The following is a 25,929-nucleotide window of genomic DNA, read 5'->3' on the forward strand; positions in this document are numbered from 1 at the left end:
AATCGGCTGAATTAAAATAAACTAAATTACTCAGAACTGTGTTTACTGTTGCTGATGACGCTAAATGTGGAAATCTAACATTATAATTTGAACATTATAATTTATTTTAGTCTCATTTTCAATAAATGATTCAGTTTTTCACTCAAAAAACTTCACGTTTCATTGCCAGATAGATCAGTTTTGAACAATTATTCAGTGACATATTTGTGATGGCTGGTTGTCGCCACCTATTGGTTAAATAATGTAATTGCTGCCTAAAACACAAAGTTAAATGCACATGGCGATGATTTTCAACTTTACCATAATAAACATCAGTGGTTATATCTAAACTATAAACTGTTATCCCAGTACTTCTGTGTTATTTGACAGTAAACTAAAGGCTAAATCTTAATTTTTGCATCTTTCAAACACAGATTTGACTATTAATGATTAATCGTGCAGCGTACACTGAATGCGTTAATGCAGGCTAAACAAGTAGTGACAGAAAACACCTTTAATAACCTAAGAAACCTGCCACATCCAGAATAACCTCAACCACAACTTCTTCAGTCATCATAATATTATACAGGAAAGCCTAAATGCTTTCACACATGTGATTTGAATGACGCAAGAGGCGATTTCTCTACAATCCTTACAAATTTAGTAAAGAAAAAAAATAATAATAATTAAAAAAAAAAAAAAAAACGAACCGTGGGTTGTAATCTGTACAAATCATGGATCAACCGTGACACCCCTAATATTAATGGTTTTACACCATGTTTACTTCTTTATCCTCTTTACAAGTTGAGTAACACTTTGCTCCTTTTTAGTACAAACATCACACGTTACAGTCAGTTGCGGAGTTCATCCGTTGTTTAATGTTTGATGCATAATTCATGACTTTATGGTACCATTGATATCATCACTTCTTACAAACAATCTGCTTCTCGCACATAAATACAGTTTAGATTTAAAAGTTAACTGAGCGGAGGATGCAAGGTAAACTATTGAATGACCTATGAATTCAAGACATGTCTAGAGGAAAGATAAGGATGTTTGCTGAGACTGAAGAAAGCTTTACTGGATATGATCAACGCCTAACCCGTTCAAACAGACCTGGGATTGTCAGATCTAGAGCTCTGATGGGATCTAATATGGCCGCCACACGTTTAAAGACAGGCGCAGGGAGTAACAACAATCAGCCCACTTCCAGTTTCTTCAAAAACATAAGAGCGTAAAGGCAACATTTATTCAGGCGAGTGTCGTCCGCAGGATAGGAAGCAGTGGAAAGGGTTCTTAGTAGTGCTTTTTCTCCTCAAACATAATGTTGGCGGTGGCTTTCTTGGCTGAAAGATTAAAAACAAACAACAATAAAAGATTCATAACTGCTTATGATGAAACATTGAATACATCAACTCCTTCACCTGAAACTTGGTAAACACTTTAGATCGATCTGATTTTACCTTCATCTTTAATCTTATCCGCAGCCTCTGAGGCTTTATCTGTGAGGTCCTTCACCACAGTGTCGATCTTGGCTTCGTTCTTCAGGAAGAAAGGGCGAATGATCTTGGTGTAGAGCATAATGGAGCCGTTTGATGGAGTCGGAGCCATGCACCAAACCAAGAAAGCACACTGACAAACCAGAAACACAAACAAAGCCATTACATTCAACTCCATATATCAGCGGTGAGGCTACATTAGGGCCCACTCAAATTGAAGCCTGGTCCACGCAGACATGTTTTATCATGGAAAAGCAGGAACTCTTGCATTAAAACCATGTAATGAATGAAAGGCGGATTATGAATGTAATTTGATGTCGATGGTTAACAGCACACTTTAGTCCCTGTGTGTGTCATTAAAAAGTAAAATATCCCCTCCTGTGTACAAGAATGGAAATGACCAAATATTGCATCACAGTTTGCACTAATAAGCACTTTTGTTTTTATTTGACTTAGAGTAGCTATTATAAAATAGCTATATGATATGTTGACTCTATTACCTCATATATATATATATATACACACACACACACACACACACTTGAAGTCAGAATTATTAGCCACCCTGAATTATTAGCCTTCTTGTTTATTTTTTTTTCCAATTTCTGTTTAATGGAGAGATTTTTTCAACACATTTCTAACCATAATAGTTTTAATAACTCATTTCTAATAACTGATTTATTTTATCTTTGCCCTGATGACAGTCCATAATCCATGATATTTGACTAGATATTTTTAAGACACTTCTATACAGCTTAAAGTGACATTTAAAGGCTTAACTAGGTTAATTAGGTTAACTAGGCAGGTTAGGGTAATTAGGCAAGTTATTGTATAATGATGGTTCTGTAGACTATCGGAAAAAATATAGCTTAAAGGGGCTAATAATTTTGACCATAAAATGTTATTTTAAAAATTAAAAACTGCTTTTATTCTAGCTGCAATAAAACAAATAAGACTTTCTCCAGAAGAAAAAATATTATCAGACATACTGTAAAAATATCCTGTTCTGTTAAACATCATTAGGGAAATATTAAAAAAAAAAAAAAAAAAAAAAAGGAAAAAAAAAATTCAAAGGGGGGGCTAATAATTCTAACTTCAACTGTGTGTGTGTGTGTGTGTGTGTGTGTATATATATATATATATATATATGTTAAATATAAATAAGTAAAAAAAAAATATGTAAATAAAACTAATGAAATCTGCACTCTAAAATAAAAGTACAAAATCTGTCACGGGGTGTTCTCTCCTCAAGGAGAGACATAAAGTCATAAAGTCAAAACATCAATATGGACTTTTTAGATACAAATGCGTACTTTTTTAAGGTACCGATCCAGCTTTAGTAGTACAATTTGTCTATAATAATAGACAACATGCACAATAATCAACTGTTTTTTTTTTTGTTTGTTTGTTTTTATAAAGTAAAAAATAATTTATGCACTCATTCACATGTTTAGACCGATAATATGCCGGTGATTTGATGCTTCGCAAAAGTTTCAGACACTTCACCAATATCAAAATGCTTTGATTTAAACAGCCAGTTATTACACCGATTAATCCGCTCTAAATATAAAACTAAATAAATGGCTAAACACTCGACACATGAATGTGTAAAGCCTGCAGTCCACAACAAAGGTGTAAAGTTATTGCGTATCATACTTAACAAACCGGTCACTGCGAATTTATGTAATTTTGCTTGCATTGATAATTGAATATTAATCAGATGATGTCATTACGCTGCTGTGCTGTCAGCCAATCGCTGCATTGCAGATCATGATTTCGGATTGATAGATCTGTCCTTCACAACACACGCAGCGATCTCAGATCAGTTCATCCAGACATTTTAATAAGATTCGCAAACTTGTTTAAAGAACCAAATTAGCCAGAGATCAGTTATCAAGATTAACAGATCCAGGATCTGCCAAATTATCTTAGATCATTTAAGCGAGGTACGAAGAACGAACCCCAGGACTTTTCCAAGATTTTTTAAACATATAACGCATATATTGCTCAATTGAGACAAATTTTAAAGCAAATGATCTACTTTGTGGACACATTTATTAAATAAATGTCTTGATCTGCAAACACAACATCAAAACACATGTAATTTTGCCTGTACAGATCATGCGACCATATAACTGGACCCTACAGCAGACCAAATTCATCACTGCAGACAGTTTGAAGAATAATTTCAGTCATTCTGAAATGCCTGAGCCAAAGTCTGCCATCAAAATGATTTGATTAAATGGCTTTCTGTGACTCTCACAAGATCATATTCAAGCACATCAGGCATCTGAAGAAACATGACTGCAATGTTAGTTACAATGTGAGTACTGTAGTACACTGAGGTGCGAATTAGGCATGATATGAATAAGATTCTGACGGTATGATTCAATTCACCATTATTTGTTTAGCGCTTTTACAATGTAGATTGTGTCAAAGAAGCTTCACATAAAAGATCATAGTAAATTGAAACCGTGTAGTTCAATGATATGGTAACCTTGGATAAAAATATCCCGGTTTCACGGTATTGTGATTACACAGAAATCCCCATAAAGAACTCACCCAGTCAGCTGTATATTTACTACAGAAACAGTTAGACTGTGACTATGGCTGTTTTCTGTTGACTGCATTTAAGGCGAGACATCTGACATCTAAAAAAAACATGTACAGATCAGTGGAATATCCACTTGAACCGAGAAAATGGGACTTTAAACAGAGTGTATTGCTTTGTGTTGCTGTCTTTACTGCAGATGAAGTTGATATGGACTTTATGGCATTTGTTATGATATGTTATGATTGATGTTATGATTGTTTATTATGATATGGCATTTGTCAAATAAAGATTTCAGATGTCTTCACGGGTGCTGAACTTTGTCAAATTTATTTGTATTATTTTTTTGTGTACTGAAAAATAAGAAATAAACAAAACTGTGGGTGTTTTACTGTGGTTGTCTACAGCGGATAGCTGATTCACAAACACATTCATATAGCTCAGTTCTCTGACATTTCTTTCTATATAGGCATTTCACTTACGAACACAAAACATTTTTATCTATTTAATATTCATATTACATGAAAAAGAGTAACAATGTTGTATGTGACTCTTAATAATCAAACAAAATCATTAGAAAAAATTACAATTGCAAAAAATAACACCAAGAAGACATTTTAATTCAGTATTTTTAGATTATGAAATTATTTCTAATATTATTAATTAAAAGGTGGTACAGATATGAAATTAAACCCACCCAGTAGGTGGCGCCAGGACACTGACTTAATTCATTTAAATGGAGAAACTGAGCAAAACATTAATAGATCAGTAAATAATAATTGATAAAACTGATTGCATTTATAGACATTTTTTATAATTATTTTTCTGGGTTTTCACCGTACAGTAGAGAGTGTTGACAGGAAATCATGGGGAGCAGAGAGAGGGGAAGGACCGGCACAGGACCGCGAGGCAGGAATCGAACTCGGGTCGCTGCGAGCACCGGAGTGCATGTGTCGACGCACCAACCACTACACCACCAGTGCCGACTATAGACATTTTTTATAAACATTTTTGCTTGATAAGATTTCCTTCTTTCCTTGACAAGCAATAGCTAACTCCTATCCTTAATAACTTAATCATTTTCAAACTCAGAAAGCAGCTCAGTATTAAAAGAGAAACACTTGGACACATGCTCAATACTTTAATAGTCGTTAATTGTGCAATGTTTATATTTTCAGTTGTAAATTTTCCAGAGAAGTCTCCCATTCATTCAAAGGTAAACCGGAACTAAAAACACACTGCGTTGGGGGAAGTGAAGTGACGTCATTGTGAAAAGGGTCTATTCCAGCACTATGGATGTGATATTTAAAGTAAAATGTCCAAACATAAAATTACATATTGTTTGAAAACATTAAAGGGCACCTATGGTAAAAAAATCTACTTTTCAAGCTGTTTGGACAGCCATATGTGCATGTATAGTGTATAGACCGTCATATTGGGGTGATACAAGCACACCCAGTGCTTTTTTTTCAATTTAACAACATAAAAAACGGTGGACCAATTGGAGCCGTTTTCAAACCGACCGCAACTTTACGTAGGAGTGCGGCCCCCCCGCCCACCAATATTGATTGACAGCCGCGTCATCATATCCTCAGTTTGTTGATTCACGTCCGCCATTTTCAGCGTGAGTCAAAGCGATATCACTAAAGGAACACCCTTGCTTTATTTTTAGATGCAAGGCTCATTGGGCTCAACACAAGGGCAATATTCTCCACATTATCGCTCTAATCGGAATTATTGGTTGTATCTTTAGGTAGGTTTGCAAACATGTGTACTTCTCATTGAGTCTACCTTATACTTCAGCCGTTTGCATTTCTCGCGATCCCAGAAACTCCCTGTGATCTTAACTAGCATGCGTTTTAGAATTACAGAAACATAGGTTTCTATCAGGGTGCACTCAAGTCGACGGCTGGGCGCCACGGACCGCTGCAGAAACCTATGTTTAGAATTCAAAAATGCGTGGCGCGACGATTCGGGACACTTCATGCTTCTGCCGCGCCACAGAGAGTGTCTGGTGTGCCGTGTCGCGGCTTCGAGCAGCGCATCCGGTGCCTCAGTCAAAGTTAATTCAGTGTGCGTGGTTATTAGTTTCTGTGTACAAGCTCGGCACTTGAAACTAGCACACAGTTGGCTGTAAAACTGTACAAAGACACATATGATATTGTACTCTCTGCTTGGTCTGTGTACGACTGAATGCTGTACCTCTCACTCCAGCTCCTCGCAGTCTGCCTGTCAGACTCTGTTGCAAACGCAGAGCGGGTGAGCTCATGGCCCTTGTTACGTTGGCGGGAAGTCTAAACTAATTTACATGTGAAGCAACACACCCATAAATCAGTGAGCTGTGGACACGCCCCCAATATGACACTTTTTAACACATTATAATAAAAAAATCTGAAATGTGTTTTGAACTGAACCTAAACTCGCACACTCAGAAGAACCATAATATTAATATTAAATCATAAAAAAGAGATAAACTATGTGCCCATTAACAAGGACATTTCAGTATTTTTACAGTACTACAAAATAAAAGCCTAAAGTTCACAAAAAACCTAAAGTTTGGTGAACATTTTTTTCATGGCAAGGTTGACATTTACATGGAATTGCTCATTGGTTTTTCCTCAAAAGTCCCTATTGTTGTTTAATTCTTACTTGCCAAACAGGTAAAAATGTGTGGTGATTCAAGGGAAACAATCTGATCTCGCTGAGCGTACAACAGGGCTCAATACTGGGTCCTCTTCTTTTTTTTTAAATCAACAATCTTCTCTTAGTTCTAATAGTAATAAAAGCTGTTTCAACAGTATAACTGTACATCGAGTGCAATCATCAATTGGGCATGAATCTCACCTACAGGGTGTCTACAGTGTGTCAAGGGATAGTTCACCTCAACTAGGGCTGTGTAATTTGGGGAAAATATCCAATTACGATTTTGACAGATATTCCAATTTGATTTGCGATTTAATTTTGTAGTCAAGCTTCATCTCAATAATCTGTATTGTAGCTTCCTACTGCTAAAATGCAGTGTTATCTAAGATATTAACAAACATTTATTCAAATCAGTTTTTAAATATTCACAAATGAAACACTCATTTTTCTCTAGAGCAAACAGTAAACACAAAGACCTTTCTGTAAACAAGTTAGAACTCGAATTAGGGCGATAGTGTAGCTTATTATACAAACAAAAAAAATCATATCTATAAAATACAGAACACTCAGCAAACTAATATGGCTGATAAGAGCCTTTGTGTAGCTTATATTGTCTAAAGCAAAATAATTATCACAGACGCTACACAAAATATCATGACGTTACACGTATAGCTGTGGTACTCCAAACTGGCTAAAACAGGTGCGAGAAGAAAGTGTATATCTCCTATCCTGCATTTAGAAGAGTTTTTTTAAATGCCTCTTTGGTCACTGTATTAAAAGGCACCGTGTCCTTAGCGAGGTAGTGGGTTATGGCATTAGTTATCTCCTGAGCAGAGTTGCACCAGCTGTTCTTTCTGAAACTGGAAGGTAGAGTCCACACTTGGGGCTTTGTAACTACTAGCTAGTTTGTAACAAAATTTGTTGACATGTTATTAAAGCAAACCGTAGTTAGTAGGTCGTAAGCTCTCCATGAAGTCATGCGTATAGTCACATTGAATGACGTAATATCCAATAAGAAGCATTTAAATTGTTAAACTGCTTAAAAATTCTGCAACTAATGCATCTATATATAACTATATATAACTATATATAACTATATATAACTATATTTTTATAGTGCATTACATTACAGTCAGTCATTACAGACGACGCACATAGCTCCATCGCGAGCCGTGAATGCACGCAAAATACACATGAAGTTATCAAAATATTAAACTTTAATTTTGTGTGACTTTGAAACCAAAACTAATGGTTTTAAATTAATAAGGGAAATTAAATATATATTTCATATAGCAGCCTCTTGTAATAATAATAATAATAATAATAATAATAATAATAGCTTACATTTATATAGCATATTTCTGGACACTCAAATCGCTTTACACATTTTGGGGGGTGATCTTGATCACCTGGATGACGCAACAGCAGTGATATTGCGCCAGACCGCACACCAGTTGATTGAGTGCTTCTATTACTTGTATTATTTGTTATTTCATAGGCTAGTTTCATGTCAGACCCAGTATTATGCACATACACTACCTAACAAAAGTCTTGTCTTCGATCCCAGTTATAAGAGCAACAAATATTAACTTGACTACTAGTTAATCATTAGGGAAAGTGGCAGAAGGTAGATTTTTCCAATGAATCGTCTGTTGAACTGCATCCCAATCATCACAAATACTGCAGAACACCTATTGGAACCCGCATGGACCCAAGATTCTCACAAAAAAATCAGTCAAGTTTGGCGAAGGAAAAATCATGGTTTGGGGTTACATTCAGTATGGGGGCGCGCCAGAGATTTGCAGGTTGGATGGCAACATTAATAGCCTGAGGTATCAAGACATTTACAATGTGGCATGCATTACAAACCACAGGAGAGGACACACTCGTCAGCAGGATAGCACTCCCTCTCAAAGAAGCTCAAGGTGCTCCAGGATTGGCCTGCCCAGTCACCAGACATGAACATTATTGAGCATGTCTGGGATAAGATGGCAGAGACATTGAAGATGAATCTAAAGAATCCTGATGAACTCTGGGAGATGCGTGGATGCAGTTCTCCAAACTCATGGGAGTCATACACAATATAAATTTTATTTATTTATTTATTATTTATTTATTGCCACATCAGCAACTTATGGCTGTTTCGTGGCAAACTGGACATACATAAAATATTGTATGATAAAAACAAATTCGTATTACAATAAAAAGGTTACTAAGACAAATATATAGGATAGAAACAAATAAAATTCACACAAAAATATATTTAAAGTTAAATATTATTTTTCAGTTCAATTTTTGATAAATAATTTAAGATTCTTCCTGGTGGTACCTTTTTAAAAATGTCCATCAAAGTAATCTCCTTATAAAAATTGTCTGATGGTGTTCAAACTTCCACATTGCAACAAGATACGCTTCATGGTAGGAACAGCTTGGTAGTAATTACATTTAGGTGGCGCTTCGTTATTCAGTAAATACAAATGAATCAACCTAGAATGTTCAATTCGACATCTAGTATAGACAGTTTGATCATGCCTGGTGTCAAAATAATAATTTGCTAAGTGTCTTTCATTTATTTTCTGGTTAATTTCAAGTAATTTACTATTTATGCAGTTGTCCCATTCTCTTTGCCATGTTTCGTTTATACACAAATTAATTGTAGGTTTCAACTCCTCAGGAGAAATTAAACATTCTGTCACTTTCAAGGAGATAGCCATACACAATATTAATTATATTTTCACTGCACCATGACTTTATATTCTATACTGTACATTATTTCTGTTAAGTGACAAGACTTTTGTCTCAGCAATGTCAGACCTTACTGTTCTAATTAAATCATTAAAAATCAAGACATGACCATATTTTATTTTGGTAAAATAAGCATAATATAGAAGCCTTTGCATTTCATATAAGACACTTCTTATACCAAATGATCAACTAGAAGTTATTATTTGTTGTTCTTAAAACTAGGATAGGCGACAAAACTTTGGTCAGGTAGTGTATATGAATTCATATTAGTATTTTCTAAAAATCAATAAAAAATTTAACAGAAAAGTTTTATGAGTGCTTCTTTTATTGTATTATTTGTAATTTAATTTGTTTTAAACTTCAAACTCTCTTCTCTTAAGCAAGACCAGAATGAGGACTATATTCAAAAGCGTTGCAGAATTTTAGTCATTTGAATTTTGACATAACCTTTGCAGGCCTACACTCAAACACGGGCGTGGCAGTTATCAGGTTAAATGAGCAAGGCTGAATGGAAACATCACTGATGTGATAGACACATGTTCTTGTTACAAAATGTATGACTGTAGCAAACACAATGTACTGTACAATACCTTGGCCAAGAAGTAGAAAGGGAACCAGGACAGGAAGATGTCAGTGAAGAACTCTACCACACTGAACACTCCATACACCACCCAGTAGGTCAGCCATTTTGTGTCGTCATCTTTGGCTGGGCTCTCAATGGCTTTGATTCTGCGAATAAATGAAGAGTCACACACATCTGATATACCTGCTGCAAGTCTGCATTCTTTCTACAAAGCTGTTTTCCATTTCACATTTACCAATTTAAGTTCACAGACAGAACATAAAGAGGGTGATTGATAATTCAGAGCTTTAAATACTTGTTTAGTTTTTTGACAGGAGCAGGAAAACTTTGATCTTTTAACCCAGTAAAACATACTGACAACAGTGGGGCCTTTTGTTTTTTCGATAAGAGAAAAAGGCAGATAGAATCACAGAATTGAATCGCAGAAATGAGATTAGATGTATAACACTGATTGAATTTAGCATATTTTAATAATTAATTTGAAAGAAGTGTTGTAAATCTAATCAAATCACAATGCGGACGAGTTTCTGTGAATATTACACAGCAAAAAAGACTATGTGGACACTTTATAGCCATTTTTATTAGTAAATCATCAACAATGACAACATTTAATGTTTAACATTAGGGGTGTGAACCTACACAATCGTTCGGTAACGATTATCATGTCATCGATTCGGTTCTATTCGATATCTCTGTGCATCTCGGTGCATTGACGATGCTTTCCATACAAGAATAGATTTTTTTTCTTCACAACAAGAATTTTTTTAATTAAAATCTATAAATAATATTAATATTTATATATTATTTGTAATTCAATTTTGTCCTTTAATACAAGCAGTAATATATATGAACTGTACCTTTAATTTTACCTGCTCAAAGAAAACACTCTTTTTGAATGTTTCAAACAAAACTCCAACACATGCACAGAAGACATCTTGAGCATTTATAGCAAATAAACTCATGTAAATAGAATCCAGCTAGTTTTTTTGAGCGCTGTCAAGCGAGGTCTTGAGCCTGGTTTATACTCGATGCGTCCACTAGTTGGCTTGAGTGCGCGCAGCAAATGTGACGTCATCGCTGTGTTTGTGGAGGTTCGCTTTGGGTGCACGCAACATGATTTCGGCGGGTGGAGCGAATGATTTTTTTTGAGACTCGAGTGAACAGTGCGCGCGGCGCCCCATTTGATTTAAGTTGAATATGAAACACTTTGAAGCGATTTGTCTAAAACAGGTACGCCTGTACAGATGGAGGAATGGTTTTGTTAAAAAATTTGGAAAAACCTGAGGGATAAGTCTGTTAAAGCCAAAAGAGGCCACGACAAAAAGACGATTACAGAAATATGCTTTTCCACCAGTCACAGGTTTTACACTGATGTATACATTACAATTTTGAATTTAAAACTATTTAATAGTTACAAAACTAAAATTTAAATTCTTTTCGGCTCAGTTCCTTTATTAATCCGGGGTCGCCACAGCAGAATTAACCGCAAACTTATCCAGCACATGTTTTATGCAGTGGATGCCCTTCCAGCCACAACCCATCTCTGGGAAACATCCATACACACTCACTCACACACTACAGACAATTTAGCCTTCCCAATTCACCTGTACCGCATGTCTTTGGACTGTGGGGGAAACCGGAGCACCTGGAGGAAATCCATGCGAACGCAGGGAGAACATGCAAACTCCACACAGAAATGCCAACTGACCCAGCCGAGGCTCGAACCAGCAACCTTCTTGCTTTGAGGTGACAGCACTGGAACAAATTATTTCTTTGATAACCAAAAAGAAATCTTTGAACCTATCGGATTACAATATACTGATGGCCTGTTTTTCTAGGCTTATTGGTGATAATGGTCAGGAATGTTGGACCATTATTACCTGTTTAGCATAAGAAGAGGACAGACACTAGCCAGTAACGTGTCAATTGTGGAGCGGGATAAATAAAAATAAAAAATATCTGTATTTTTTAGTAAGTGTACTTTTTTTGCTTTTATTCTTGCCATAATAAAAAATATATTTGTAGAGTAACCCATGTTCTGCTGTCATTCATATTTTAATAAACTTTAATAGGTAGAATGTCTGATATGAACAAAAGCAAGTGATGCATCAAAATTTGATTAAAAAATCTTGAATGATTATAAAAATCTTTATAATCATTTAAATAATTTATAAAATCAATAAAAATAATTATTTTAAAAATATTGAACGATATTAATGATATGATGTAGTTCCGGACACTTTCTATGTCTCCGTTTATCCGTCTGACTTACGGTCAAGTTTCTTTTGATCGCCCTCTGTCGTTTTAAAGAATATCACAACGGCAAACGCAGCAAGTATAAAAGCCTCATCCATTTCACGAGGTGCGCCGCCAGGCGAAAGTATAAACCCTATGATTGGTCTTTGTCTTCACTCCCTCATCAGAAAGGGCTGCGATTGGCTTTAAAAAATTAAAGCGCTTTAAAAAAAAATGAAACTCGCACCTCAGGCATGCTTGTTTCTGGACCCACAAGTATCGCTTTAACAGCCAAGAGGAGAAAGTTACCTCACGAACACTCCAGCGGGTTAAATGTCCAAAGTGAGAGAGAGAGAGAGATGGACTTTTACAGCATTTCTCCCTAGTAGTGAAATAGCGGCTCTTGTGCTGTGCCTTCTTCAGTATCAATGAAAGACTTTCCAACAAACTCAAAAGCAGTTGAACTGTGCATAATTATATACCTTTTAAGCAGTAGGAGTGTTTTATTTACTCGCCCTCGCCTCCTTCTCTATAGTATTCTACTGCGACATTACGCATTGGAGATTAATGATGTCAGAACGTAATAACCAGTTATGATCTATTACTGAACTGATATCGAATTGTCCCCATCTGCATTGCGGTGCACCGAAGAAACAATTAATTTTGACACCCCTTTTTAACATTTGGTTCATCTATATTCAAATAGCTACAAGTATGGGAAAATGTACTTGTAAATTAACTTATTGAACATTAGATAATTATTAATATTTAAATAAAAATGATTATAAATGATGATTACTGTTGTTGTTTAATTCCTGCTTGCGTAACAGAAAACAATGTGTGGTGATTCAAGGGAAACAATCTGACCTTTGTATTCAAAAAAGAAAGAGGCGTACCACAGGGCTCAATTCTGTGTCCTCTTCTTTTATCTAATTTTATAAACACTCTTCCCTTATTCACACTCGTCTGTTCCATTATTTACATCAAATCCTCAATTACCCCAAATCCAAAATATGCTTCAAATAACTTTTCAAGACTTTTTGCATAACGCTAAATCTTAAACTATGGTTATTGATACATTCAGTCATTCATTTTCTTTCGGCTTAGTCCCATATTTATTAGAGGTCGCCACAGCAGAATGAACCGCCAACTATTCCAGCATATGTTTTACCAGTGGATGTCCTTTCAGCTGCAGCCCAGCACTGAGAAACACCCATACACTCTCTCACACACACGCATACACTCATACACTATGGCCAATTTAGTTTATTCAATTCACCTATAGCGCATGTCTTTGGACTGTGGGGGAAACCGGAGCACTCAGAGGAAACCCACGCCAACACGGAAAGAACATGCAAACTCCTCACAGAAATGCCAACTGGACCAGCCAAGACTTAAACCAGCAACCTTCTTGCTGTGAGCCGACAGTATTAACTCTGATGGTGTGTTTACACCAGACGCATCAAGCATCAAGTGTTAGTGATTTTCAAGTTAATTCAATGGAAAGACGCGAAGGAACATCCTGCATTTCGCGATTTATTCGTGCTTGCCACATCTGGTGTGAATACAGCATAAGCCACCTTGCACCATGGGTTATGGTACAAATATATGTTTAAATCAAATAACTCAACAATTATACATAATGCACAATGCATGCCAGATACTTGGATCAAACTGAATATATATAAATATACATACATTATATATTATATATATATATATATAAACAGGGGCGTAGCAAACATTTTAAAAGTAGGGGGGACGGCTGTGTGAGATCATATGTTCATATAATTATTAATCACCTGTTTCTAAATGTTCTGTCTCTAAAAGTGAGGGGGACGTATCCCCCCCGTCCCACCCAGTTGCTACACCCCTGTATATAAATATGTACTGGCTTGCTTGGTTTGGGACTTGTGGTGCTGAGCATCGATGGATTTCCTCTTCAGTGTTTGAACCCTCACCAGTTAAAATTAAACCACACTGAAATTAATTAAACTGAACTTCATCTCTGAAAACTGGACTGACACCGTTTCAATTTACTAGAACTTCTAGAAGCTGCTTTGACACAATCTACATTGTAAAAGCGCTATATAAATGAAGATGAATTGAATATGGCAATGGAACAATATAGCAATCAAAAATATTCTATAGTGTAAAGGTAAATGCACAGATAAGCAAGTTGTTACAGTAAAAAATAAATAAATAATTTTTTTTAAACTGTCGTCATGTTTACTCAAGCTCATTTACCACTTGAAATACAAAAAGCTTGCCTACTTGCTAAAGAAAATGCGTAAACTATTAATCAAGAAACCTAATGCATTTAGTAAATCAAGTGCAACAGGTTTTTCAGGAAAGGCTTGAGCATACAGATCATTAAGAGCCGTAGAAATGTGTATGAAACACAACACAGTGGGATTTACAGGGTTAAATTAGTGGCGATTAGTGTTGCATGCTAGAGTCAAGTTAACTGACACACATGAGTCACAAGGGCTTCTGTGGTTTGGCATGCTGAACACTGATCTGCCTATCTGCATTTTTTAAAATGCTTGATTGTCATCCCTTCGAGAAGATTCTAGATTCATAAAGGCATTAATAATAGTGTGTAATTGTGTCAAAGTTCAAACTTTTGAGATGTGTATTTTTTTAATTGAATTCTCTCTGAATTGAGTTCTCTGAAATGTTTTCAGTTTCGTGACTAGTGAGATAACGACTGAAATGGTACGCGTTTGGCAGGCAACAACAAACCACATTAGTTCTTGGCTGTCAACAAACTACATTTCAGCTTTCTTTGACTTTATTTGCTTAGATGGACAATCATATGCTGATAACGAGCATATGAAGCTCTACATGGTGCAGCTCCTTCCTATATCGGTGACATTGTCTCTCAGTACACACCTTCTCATTCCCTGTGGTTTGTTGATTCTCACTCTTCAACAGCCACCCTGTAGATTAAAATCAATGGGGGAGAGTCTTCTCTGTTGCTGCACTTCGGTTACGGAATTATACTTCTGTGTTAAGTGATAACTGTAACGCAGCCGTGCATTTATACTTCTGCATTCTGTTTGTGTTACAATAACACTTTGGAAACGCTAGCTGGGGTTTATGTTTCTTTTTGTCAAGCTTCTTCATGGGTATTTTGTTTACACCTGGAATACCTGCAATGCTACCTTACAGTACAAGTAGTTCAAACTCACTCATTCAGAGGCTAAAATTGGCAGACGTGCAACAACTTTAATCATAAAGTAAACACAAAATGTATCCATTTGGAGCTCCTCTAAGGGACTCGACACTTGTTAAACACTCATGCCACCGTGTTCGCGCTTTTCCCACAGCTCTCGGCCACAGCTCACACTCATCACAGCTCTTGGGCTACGCGTTGCTGCAAAGTGTAGTTAGTATTTTTTAAGAGGTGTGCGTCAGGGTCAGCATCAGCCACAAGGAAGCATATGCAACTGCGCTACACTCAAAAAATAACATTTGTAGTTTGTTCAAACTACTTGTTTTAGATTAGCTAAAACAACACAATACTGACTTGTTTTTTTTGTTTAATCCACCTAAATGTGTAAAACCTAATGAGTTAACTTAAGTCCTTCATGTTGTCCCAACACAAATCGATTGTGTGGAACCCAGCATTTTTTATGGTGTGAAGTTGCGCCGGAACATCTGCGTACATTGGACGCAGAAGTAAAAACTGGCCTTAATGATTAAACATAACGAACGTTAAAGAGCCCCTATTATGGGTTGTTGAAAATGACCTTCCATGCAGTGTGTAAAAGCTCTAAGTGAATGAAAACATCCAGCTGAGGTTTAAATCTGAAAGTGCACCGTGTTTAAAACTATTGATTCTTCAAGAAAAGAGTCGACTCAGAGTCGAATGAATGATTTGTATTTAGATCGGATCTTTTACCTGTTCATATCGACATCACCAAATATGAAGTGCAGGTTCCAGTAAAACGTGAACGAGCCTTTCCCTTCAAATACTAGTAGAGTGCAGGGTGCAGGGGATTAATGGATTGAGCATGACGCAAAGATTACTATTACTGACAGATGAGCAGATATGTGGCTGTGGGAAATTAAGGGTTAAAGTTAATTTTCACAACAATACCACACTATGGCCAACCTAGTGCTGTGTTTGTTCTTGCCATTTTTCTGATGATTGATGTGATAACCTACGCTGCAACGTGGTTTTCACCGGCCGTTTGTTAATAAAGGAAAGATCAGCAAAGCCAATTAATCTATGGGACTTTGTCAGTAACTGTTACACAGTTTGTATGGATCGGTTTCTTCTTCCTCCAGATCCTAAGTGTTTCACTTTCTTACATGAGCTGTAAGTCTGATTAAAATGGTTGCCTTGTTTTCTGTAGTTTGCAAAATATGTATTTAATTGTGTGTGGTAACTTGTCATCACACTTGGGTTTGTTGACCACAGAGAGCAAGGACGTGTCAGGAAATACATCATTATGCGATGAGACACTTGTAGTTCATTGATTCTACAGTGTACATGCTTAGGAGAGTGTATGCTTTTGCCCAGGCTATGAAAATGTTTCCATTCAGATACTTTTCACATACTCGTACTGCTTAATAAAAATGCCAAGAGCTGCATAAAGTTTGAAAATGTGCATTAAAAAAAATATATGCACAATCGAACAGGATTAACTTTATAACCAATATGAAAAGGTGCGCATGCTACATTGGAAACACATTTACCAAATAAATTCCTGTAAGCACATTAGTGATGCACGGATGGCAGTTATAGCCGCGGGCGCTGCGGATAATCCACGGGTCGGGTAATAAAAAAATACATTATGATTCATTTAGGGTGGGTGGCGAGGGGATGTAGTGGGATATGGCAGTGGAACAGCAAAAAAGCAGAGAGTGGACTTCGAATGTGAAGATGAGACGTCCAAATTAATGGATGACGTGCAAGAGTACTGTTCAAACTTTAAGTTAGAGGACTCATCAGAGGAAAATCTGCTATCGTTCTTGGAGAAACAAGATCGCTTATTTACACGACTGCAAGGAGACGCTTGTGAATTCCTGCAACAAGCGGTGCGAGCGAACACACATCTAGTGCAGCTGGCTGTGTTTTGGAGGCATGGCGGAATCGCCCGAATTTAGGCACTGTAGATGCTATTCTGTTTTTGTACAGTGTAAAGAAAAAGGCCAAGTAAACATAACATAGCTGCCGTTTAGGCTGAAGTGGCAATGTTTTTTTTGTTATCTTGTTCCTGTATACGTAAAAGCTGAATCTTAATTATTAACTACTTAAACGCTACTTAATTACTAAGATGGAAACAGCAAAAAACGTACTAAATTTGTAAAAAAAAGCATTCATTTAGTTGCACAGAGCAATCGTTTTGCTTCTTAAGACCTCAGGGCATCATCAGGAGCAGCGGGTAGCATGACTTGCATGTTTTTTTTAAACCTAAAGTATTGGTAGCTGCTGACTTGAGCACTACTGAAGTAGAACTGCACAAAATGAAAGACCGTGCATCATTTAAATCACTATTTAGTGTTTTAGACGTATGATTACTGCAGACGTATCATATGGTTTATTCTTTCATAGCGAACAGCGATTTTTTTTTTTTTTTTCTCTCTGTACATGCAATGAAGTAGCTTGAGTGTTCTGCATGAGACAAAACAAAAAATTGGGTTCACGAGAACGAGACGAGGTGAGATTTTTATACTATTTATAAGAAATTTTCAATGATGAAATATATGAATGGAAAATAGAAAAAAATCTAATAAAAAAAATTTAAAAATGCAAAACTATTTAGGTGCTTTTTTCATCAATTTTGTTTGACTTTTCTTTAAATGAATTTTATGCTGTAAAGGACATCCAAATACTGCAAAATATTTTGCTATAAACTCTACTGACTGGCTTCCCTCTGTACAATTTCACCCGAGAAATCGAAATACTTTCCACAAACTGAACTTTAAAAAAATTAATGTAATGTTTGGCATTTCATTTTAAATTTTTCAGGAGTTTCACTTTCATTCAGCAACATTTCATCCATGCCAAACTCTGAGCTAATGGTAGCGAGTCTGAAGTTGGGACTGATAGGAGAGAGCTGTTTTAATAGCGCTTGATACCTCACACCGAATGGAAAGAAAACTTCCACCTTTCCCGGACAGCATAAAAGTGTGTTCGGTGATGATGATGTTGATGGGTGTGACAAGTCTCCAAGAGTGCACTGTGTGTGTGTGTGTGTGCGTGCGTGCGTGCGTGTGTGTGTGTGTGTGTGTGTATATGGAGATGTGTGCATGTCTGTGGTCCTTTACTGACTAAGTAGGTGCAAAGAATAGTGTTAAACAGCAGTGTGTCTATGGCTTATCCAGTCACAAAATACGACTCCAATTCCTACACGAGGGTAATAGTTTAATTGAGGTGTTTACATGTGCTGCACTTCAATAATGCAACTAAAATTTTGATACTCTACATGTCGTAGTTTGATTTGTCTTTACAATGATTATGACTTTCAGCATATCTAAAGTGCTATTCCATCATGTGGTTACAAACTATGGTTAATTTGTGTGGCGGCAGCTAACCGGTGGAAAAAAAAAAAAAAAAACGGTTACGTCACACCCGTCAAAGCATCAGAGTGACACGCACAATACATAGGCCAGTCCGGGTTGCCAGGTCTATCGTGTGTACAAAAGCACTTGATGTGCAGTTCAAATCCAATCCTGCCTCAAATCTTCAATGCTAATTATACCCTCACACTCCATTTTACAGTCTATGGTTCCATCATGTTAACATCACAACTCACAAGACAAGAAATCTTGTCGTGAGTTAATATTGTGTGATCTCGTAATACGAGATCTCGTCACACTCCTAGAATATACATAAATAATAAAAGACCACCCGGATTTCATTTTAAATACTTAATTTATGTTCTGAAGATGAATGAAGGTCTCTGGGTTTTGGAACAGCATGAGGGTGAGTATTTAAGCACATCATTTTTATTTTTGGGTGAACTAACCCTTAAAAAACATTGGCAAAAAAACTGTTACTTTGTGCATTTTCACTTTATTAAAGCAAACAGGGGTGACATGGTGATTAGTACTGTCGCCTGACAGCAAGAAGGTCGCTGGTTCGAGTCCTAGCTGAGTCAGTTGGCATTTCTGCGTAGAGTTTGCATGTTTCCCCGTGTTGGCGTGGGTTTCCTCCAGGTGCTCTGGTTTCCCCCACAGTCCAAAGACATGCAATATAGGTAAATTGAATAAACTAAATTGATCGTAGTGTATGAGTGTGTGTGTGAGAATGAGTGTGTATGGGTGTTTCCCAGTACTGGGTTGCAGCTGGAAGGGCATCTGCTGTGTAAAACATATGCTGGATAAATTGGTGGTTCATTCCACAAAGCCGAAGAAAAATGAATGAATGAATAAATAAAGCAAACAGTAAACAGTGAATCAGTAGCTTTTAGTGACTCCGAAGCAGTTCAGCAATTGATTCAATGATTTGCATTAGGATGTTCAAAACTTACTGTGTGTTGATTAATCAGCATTGATATTTTAACTGACGAAATTTATTGTTGATAAATCAATTGCAAGACATATGCGTGTCATAAGTATGATGTAATGAACACTCATTAACCAAATACAGCCCGATAAAAGTGTGTTTTGTAAATTGATGGTGGAAAATGTTGAACATATATTCATTCGGTTTTGTCTGTATACGTTTTCAACTCAAAGTGCCAGTAGCATTGGAAACCAAGAACCACTAATCGTCTTTCATATTCTGCTGACAAAAAAAGTCAGCAGGGGGGCAGAGTTGCCGCAGTGTGAACAAGCTTGACCACCCCTCTGGCCCCCCTAAATTTGGACGCGTATTTTTGTGTCAAAACGCCACGGAGAAGCGAGTTTAGCCATCGGTGGCAGACTGCGGAGATATGACTGAGGCCTCTCTTGCGCGCTCTCTGTGTTGCACACACTCGCTCTCGTTCTCTCTGCTTTTGTGCGTACTCGCTCTCTGTCAGTGACGGTGCTGCACGCATCAGTTCCTCGCAATAGTCATAAGTTAACCCCCTAATTGACACAGGTAATAAAAAGATTCTACTTCAGTCATGTTCATGTTGTGAAAAACATCATCAAAATGTCCACTGTTGATTATATTAGACTTTTGTTTTCAATAGCGATTTTAAAACTTTTAATAGAGGAAATCCTCAGCTATGCAGAGGCTATTATTAATCAGAAATTGAGAGTACATAGTTTTACGTTAAGAGATGCAGTCTTATCATGACCTCATCAAGATGGCGCCGCGGATGGCCGCTTCGGCGTGGGGTTCTCCAGTGTTTGTACTGTTTTTGTTAGTCTGTCCTGTTTTATGTTTGTCAAACACGATCAGTTACACCAGGGACGAGCTGCTGAACATTCGGCAGTGCACACCAACTAATCAAGAACTGGATTTTGATTTTTGTGGCGTTTTGCGGAACATTGTGGTCGGCGGAGCAGCCGCATTGTGGAAACGCTACAAGACGCGCAAGCGTGGGAAGCGAGCCGGCGCGCTCGTCAGGCTAAGACAGCGCGGCTTTAGAACGGCGCTGCCCAGCATTCACCTGGCGAATCTCCGCTCTCTTCCTAACAAAATGGACGAACTACTTCTGCTCACATGCAAAAACAAGAACTTTAACAACTCTGCTGTCCTGTGTTTCACGGAAACCTGGCTAAACGAAGCCATTCCGGACAGCGCATTAAACCTACCGGACTTTCAGCTGTACAGAGCAGATCGCGATACGGAGTCAACGGGCAAAACGCGCGGTGGTGGGACATGCTTTTACATCAACAGAGTTAAAGAAGATGTGCTGTCCTGATGTGGAAGTGCTTTTCATTAACTGTAAGCCGTTTTATTCACCAAGAGAGTTTTCCTCGTTCATTCTCGTCTGTGTTTACATTCCACCGCAAGCACACGTGAGTACTGCACTGCAACAGCTGGCTGATCTGATCACAGAGACAGAACAACAACACCCGGACTCTGCTTTTATCATACTTGGGGACTTTAATCAGGCAAAACTCACACGAGCTGCCTAAATTCAAACAGCACATTACATGCCCCACCAGAGGCAATAAAATTTTGGACCATTGCTACACCACAATAAAGGATGCATATCGCTCCGTCGCCAGAGCAGCTCTAGGACTCTCCGATCACTGCCTGGTTCATCTTATACCAACTTACAGGCAAAAACTTAAAACTACTAAGCCAGTATTAAGGACTGTCAAGAGATGGACCAACGACACAGAGCAGGTCTTACAAGCCTGTTTTGAATGCACTGACTGGGATGTTTTTGAAGCTGCAGCCACAGATCTGGACGAGCTCACAGAGACTGTAACATCATACATCAGTTTCTGTGAGGAGTTATGCATCCCTACCAGGACCTACTTGTCATTTAACAATGATAAACCATGGTTCACACCAAAACTCAGACAGCTTCGTCAGGCCAAAGAGGATGCTTACAGGAGTGGTGACAGGATCCTGTACAATCGGGCCAGGAACACATTGACAAAGGAGATTGGTGTGGCTAAGAAAAGCTATGCCAAAAAGCTGCAAAACCAGTTTTCAGCTAACGACCCTGCATCAGTGTGGAGAGGCTTAAAAGATTTCACTAATTACAAGACACCGTCCCCCAGTATCGACAGGAATAAACATATTGCAAACGAGCTGAATATGTTCTACTGTAGGTTTGACACCTATGACCAGACACCTCACACCCACCCGGACCATCTCCCTACACAGCCATCAACACCACATCAACACAGCCCGGACCATCGCCCTACACGGCCATCAATACCACATCAACACAGCCCGGACCATCGCCCTACACAGCCATCAACACCACATCAACACAGCCCGGACCATCGCCCTACACGGCCATCAATACCACATCAACACAGCCCGGACCATCTCCCTACACAGCCATCAACACCACATCAACACAGCCCGGACCATCGCCCTACACAGCCATCAACACCTCCAGCCATCTTCCTCTCCCCCCCTGCTCTTCAGATCAGTGAGGAAAATGTGCGTCAGATCTTCAGTAAACAGAAGAGAAGGAAAGCACCAGGGCCAGATGGTGTCTCACCAGCCTGTCTGAGAACCTGCGCTGACCAGCTGGCTCCCATTTTCTCCCATATCTTCAATAGATCACTGGAACAGCGCAAAGTTCCATCCTGCTTTAAGCGCTCCACCATCATCCCAATCCCAAAGAAGCCAAAGATCACAGGACTCAATGACTACAGACCTGTGGCCTTAACATCTGTGGCCATGAAGTCATTCGAAAGACTGGTGCTAGCATATCTGAAGGACATCACTGGACCCCTGCTGGACCCCCTGCAGTTCGCCTATAGAGCAAACCGGTCTGTGGATGATGCAGTCAACATGGGACTGCATTATACCCTACAACATCTGGACAAACCAGGGAACTACGCAAGGATTCTGTTTGTGGACTTCAGTTCTGCCTTTAACACCATCGTCCCATCACTGCTTGAGTACAAACTGGCCCAGCTCTCTGTTCCTAGCTCTGTCTGTCAATGGATCACCAGCTTTCTGACAGATAGACAGCAGCTAGTCAGAATGGGCAAAATCACATCCGACAGCCGCACCATCAGCACTGGTGCCCCCCAGGGATGTGTTCTTTCTCCACTGCTCTTCTCCCTGTACACCAACGACTGCACTGCAAAAGACCCCTCCATCAAACTCATTAAGTTTGCAGACGACACTACTGTTATCGGCCTCATCCAGAACGGTGACGAGTCTGCATACAGACAGGAGGTGGAGCGGCTGGCGTTATGGTGCAGATACAACAACCTGGAGCTGAACACGCTCAAAACAGTGGAGATGATAGTGGACTTCAGGAGAAACCCCCCTGCACTCCCCCCACTCACCATCATGAACAGCACTGTGGCTGCAGTAGAGTCATTCAGGTTCCTGGGCACCACCATCTCTCAGGATCTGAAGTGGGACACTCATATAGACTCTATTGTGAAGAAAGCCCAGCAGAGACTGTACTTCCTTCGTCAGCTGAGGAAGTTCAACCTGCCACAGGAGCTGCTCGTACAGTTCTACTCAGCTGTCATCCAATCCATCCTCAGGACTTCAATCATTGTCTGGTTCGGCTCAGCTGCCAAAACTGACCTCCGTAGACTACAGCGAATAGTCCGGACTGCTGAACGAATCACTGGCACTACCCTTCCTACACTTCAAGAACTGTACTCTTCCAGAGTGAGTAAAAGGGCTCGCAAAATCACTCTGGACGCCTCACACCCAGCACACTACCTGTTCGAACTGTTACCGTCTGGTCGGCGCTTCAGAGCACCGAGCACAAAAACAGCCAGACACAGGAAAAGTTTCTTTCCTCAGGCTGTCTACCTTATGAACAGTTAAATATTCCCCTACTGTGCAATAAATATGTGCAATACTTTCTCATACGCACTTGTACACAGCATCTTATATCAATATACAATGCAATACTTTCTACACTCGCACTTGTACACAGCACCTTATAACCTGTATATTTATAACAATCTGTACATACAACTCAACATCCAGGTTTCTTCACTAACCGCATCTGTTTAATGTTCATCATTTTTTATTATTATTATCTTATTTTTTCAGATTTATTTTGTGTTGTCACTTGTCACTTTATGTACACTGGAAGCTTCTGTAGCCAAAACAAATTCCTTGTGTGTGTGAAGCACACTTGGCAATAAAACCGATTCTGATTCTGATTCTGATTCTTATATTTACAAATAGTCTGCAAGTACCGGATAACAGATGTAACACATTGATCAAATTTAGTTTTCAGTCACACTCATGTAAAAGTCATATTCGACTCGTTTAGTTTTGCTTCTATTCGTTTTTGTTTTCAGTCGTGACATAAAGCACGAGTCTTCAAACACGCTTTTAAACATGATGCGTTAATTTCTAAAACTACTTTTTTTTTAATCTTTCCCATGGTGACAGTCAGTGCACAATATTTTACTAGTTATTCTGCAAGATAGTTGCATTCAGACAAAGACCCTTTAAGTATTCTATAGCCTTTGATTCAGATTAAAGTGCAATTAAAAAAACTTAACTAGGTTATGATAACTAGGAAAGTTGGAATAATTAGTCAAGTTATTGTATGACTGGTTTGTTGTGTAGACAATCAAAAAATATAGGCCTACAGTAAATATTTCTTAAGAAGGCTAATAATACTGACATTAAAATAGTTTTTTTTTTCATTAAAAATGATTTTATTCAAGAAATAAACCACAAGAAAAAAAAAAAGACATGACGACTCCAGAAGAATTATTTTTGTTTTAAAGGAAATACTGTGAAAAATGTCCTTAGTTTGTTAAAGATCACATGGGAAACATTATTTTAAATTAACTGGAGGGCAAAAAAAAATGTACTTCAACTGTATTTATTAAAGTTTACAAGTGCAAAAATGTGTCTTGATGTACTTGAATATTAGAAATGTGTTATCCTACTACAATATAAAGTTACTTGTCAAATAAATTAACAAGGAAGATTATTTTGAAGTGGCCCCTGCCCGGCCCCCAAGTCACTCTGGTCTAGAACCGCCACTAGTGATGGACAAACCACACCAGTGTTAAATCCTAATCGGTTTTCAAATGAAAGTGAACGTTTGTTCAAGTTAAATGTAGCCCATTTATTTAATTTGAACACTTTTTAGAGAAATATTCATGTTTTGTTTAGTTTTTTGACAGATATATATACATATGAGCTATAAATATCAAGGTAGTCAATGGAACTCTATAATGGCAATTCTGAGATACATTCTTGTGAACTTCATGCAGTGATATCTGTATCTAAAATCAAAAGTTAAACAAATAAAATATTAATATATTATAATACACTCTTAACGAGGGCCAAACCACGCCACTAACTGCTTTGATGACGTCAATATTTTGTAACCGCGGTGATGATGTAATGACCTGCAGTGTGACGACAGATCGGAGTTAACAGCCTTTTTTTAGCCAGAAACATGAATTCCAGTTAAAACTCACGATATGTAGGCAGGATAGACGAATCCGATGAGATTGCAGAGCAGGGAAGCGCCGTATCCGATCACCAGATAAATAGCAATTAACACAATGACAGCTGCAAGACAAAAGATAGCATCAGCCTCCTGTCAGCTCCGTCGACATTTTCATCCATTATGTAATAAGCTTAGTCGTGAATAAACAAGTCCCACAAAAACTAGTAAAACGGTTGGGTTAGGCTGGGTCATATTTCCGTGACTACTAGCAAAACGACTAGCACGAATGTGTTCCTGGTTAAGATCTGCTTCCCGCAATACTCACCATATGCGATGTACGACCTGTTCACTCCAGTCTTCGCCTCAATCTTCGCCAACAAGTCCGTCACCACATTCTTCTCGTGGAGGGCATTGTCGAAGCGCTGTTTTATCGCGGCCGCCATGATTTGTCTGAAGGGATGATGGTTTTGTTGCAATGTGAAGTAAAACTCATGAACAGCAGCCCAACTCCCGCTACTCTCACCAGATCAGTGTCACTTTACACGCTGAGGGCGTGACGTCACGGCACCACTTCCTCGACCACACCCGGTCGTCAGAGAAGCGGGGCACGAAAGAGCTCGTTTTATTTTTAACATCGTTTATTTAAATAAATGTGACTCTCCAAACATGTGTACAGATTTATTTATAAGTGGGTTAGTACGAAAGGCTGCATAC

At 38.2% G+C, this 25,929-nt stretch overlaps 1 protein-coding gene across 1 annotated transcript; it reads right to left on the bottom strand.

Moving 5' to 3' along the window:
- Positions 1-834: 834 nt before the first annotated feature.
- On the bottom strand, positions 835-25,774 carry reep5 (receptor accessory protein 5). The gene is made up of 5 exons (XM_056466647.1): positions 25,541-25,774; positions 25,244-25,337; positions 10,008-10,146; positions 1,443-1,611; positions 835-1,325 (listed from the first exon to the last, which is right to left on the bottom strand). Exons 1-5 carry the CDS (start codon positions 25,656-25,658, stop codon positions 1,276-1,278), a joined length of 570 nt encoding a protein of 189 aa, XP_056322622.1. The 5' UTR covers positions 25,659-25,774; the 3' UTR covers positions 835-1,275.
- Between the last annotated feature and the right edge of the window lie 155 nt (positions 25,775-25,929).

Source organism: Danio aesculapii, chromosome 10, assembly GCF_903798145.1.
Source record: "Danio aesculapii chromosome 10, fDanAes4.1, whole genome shotgun sequence".
NCBI lineage: Eukaryota > Metazoa > Chordata > Actinopteri > Cypriniformes > Danionidae > Danio > Danio aesculapii.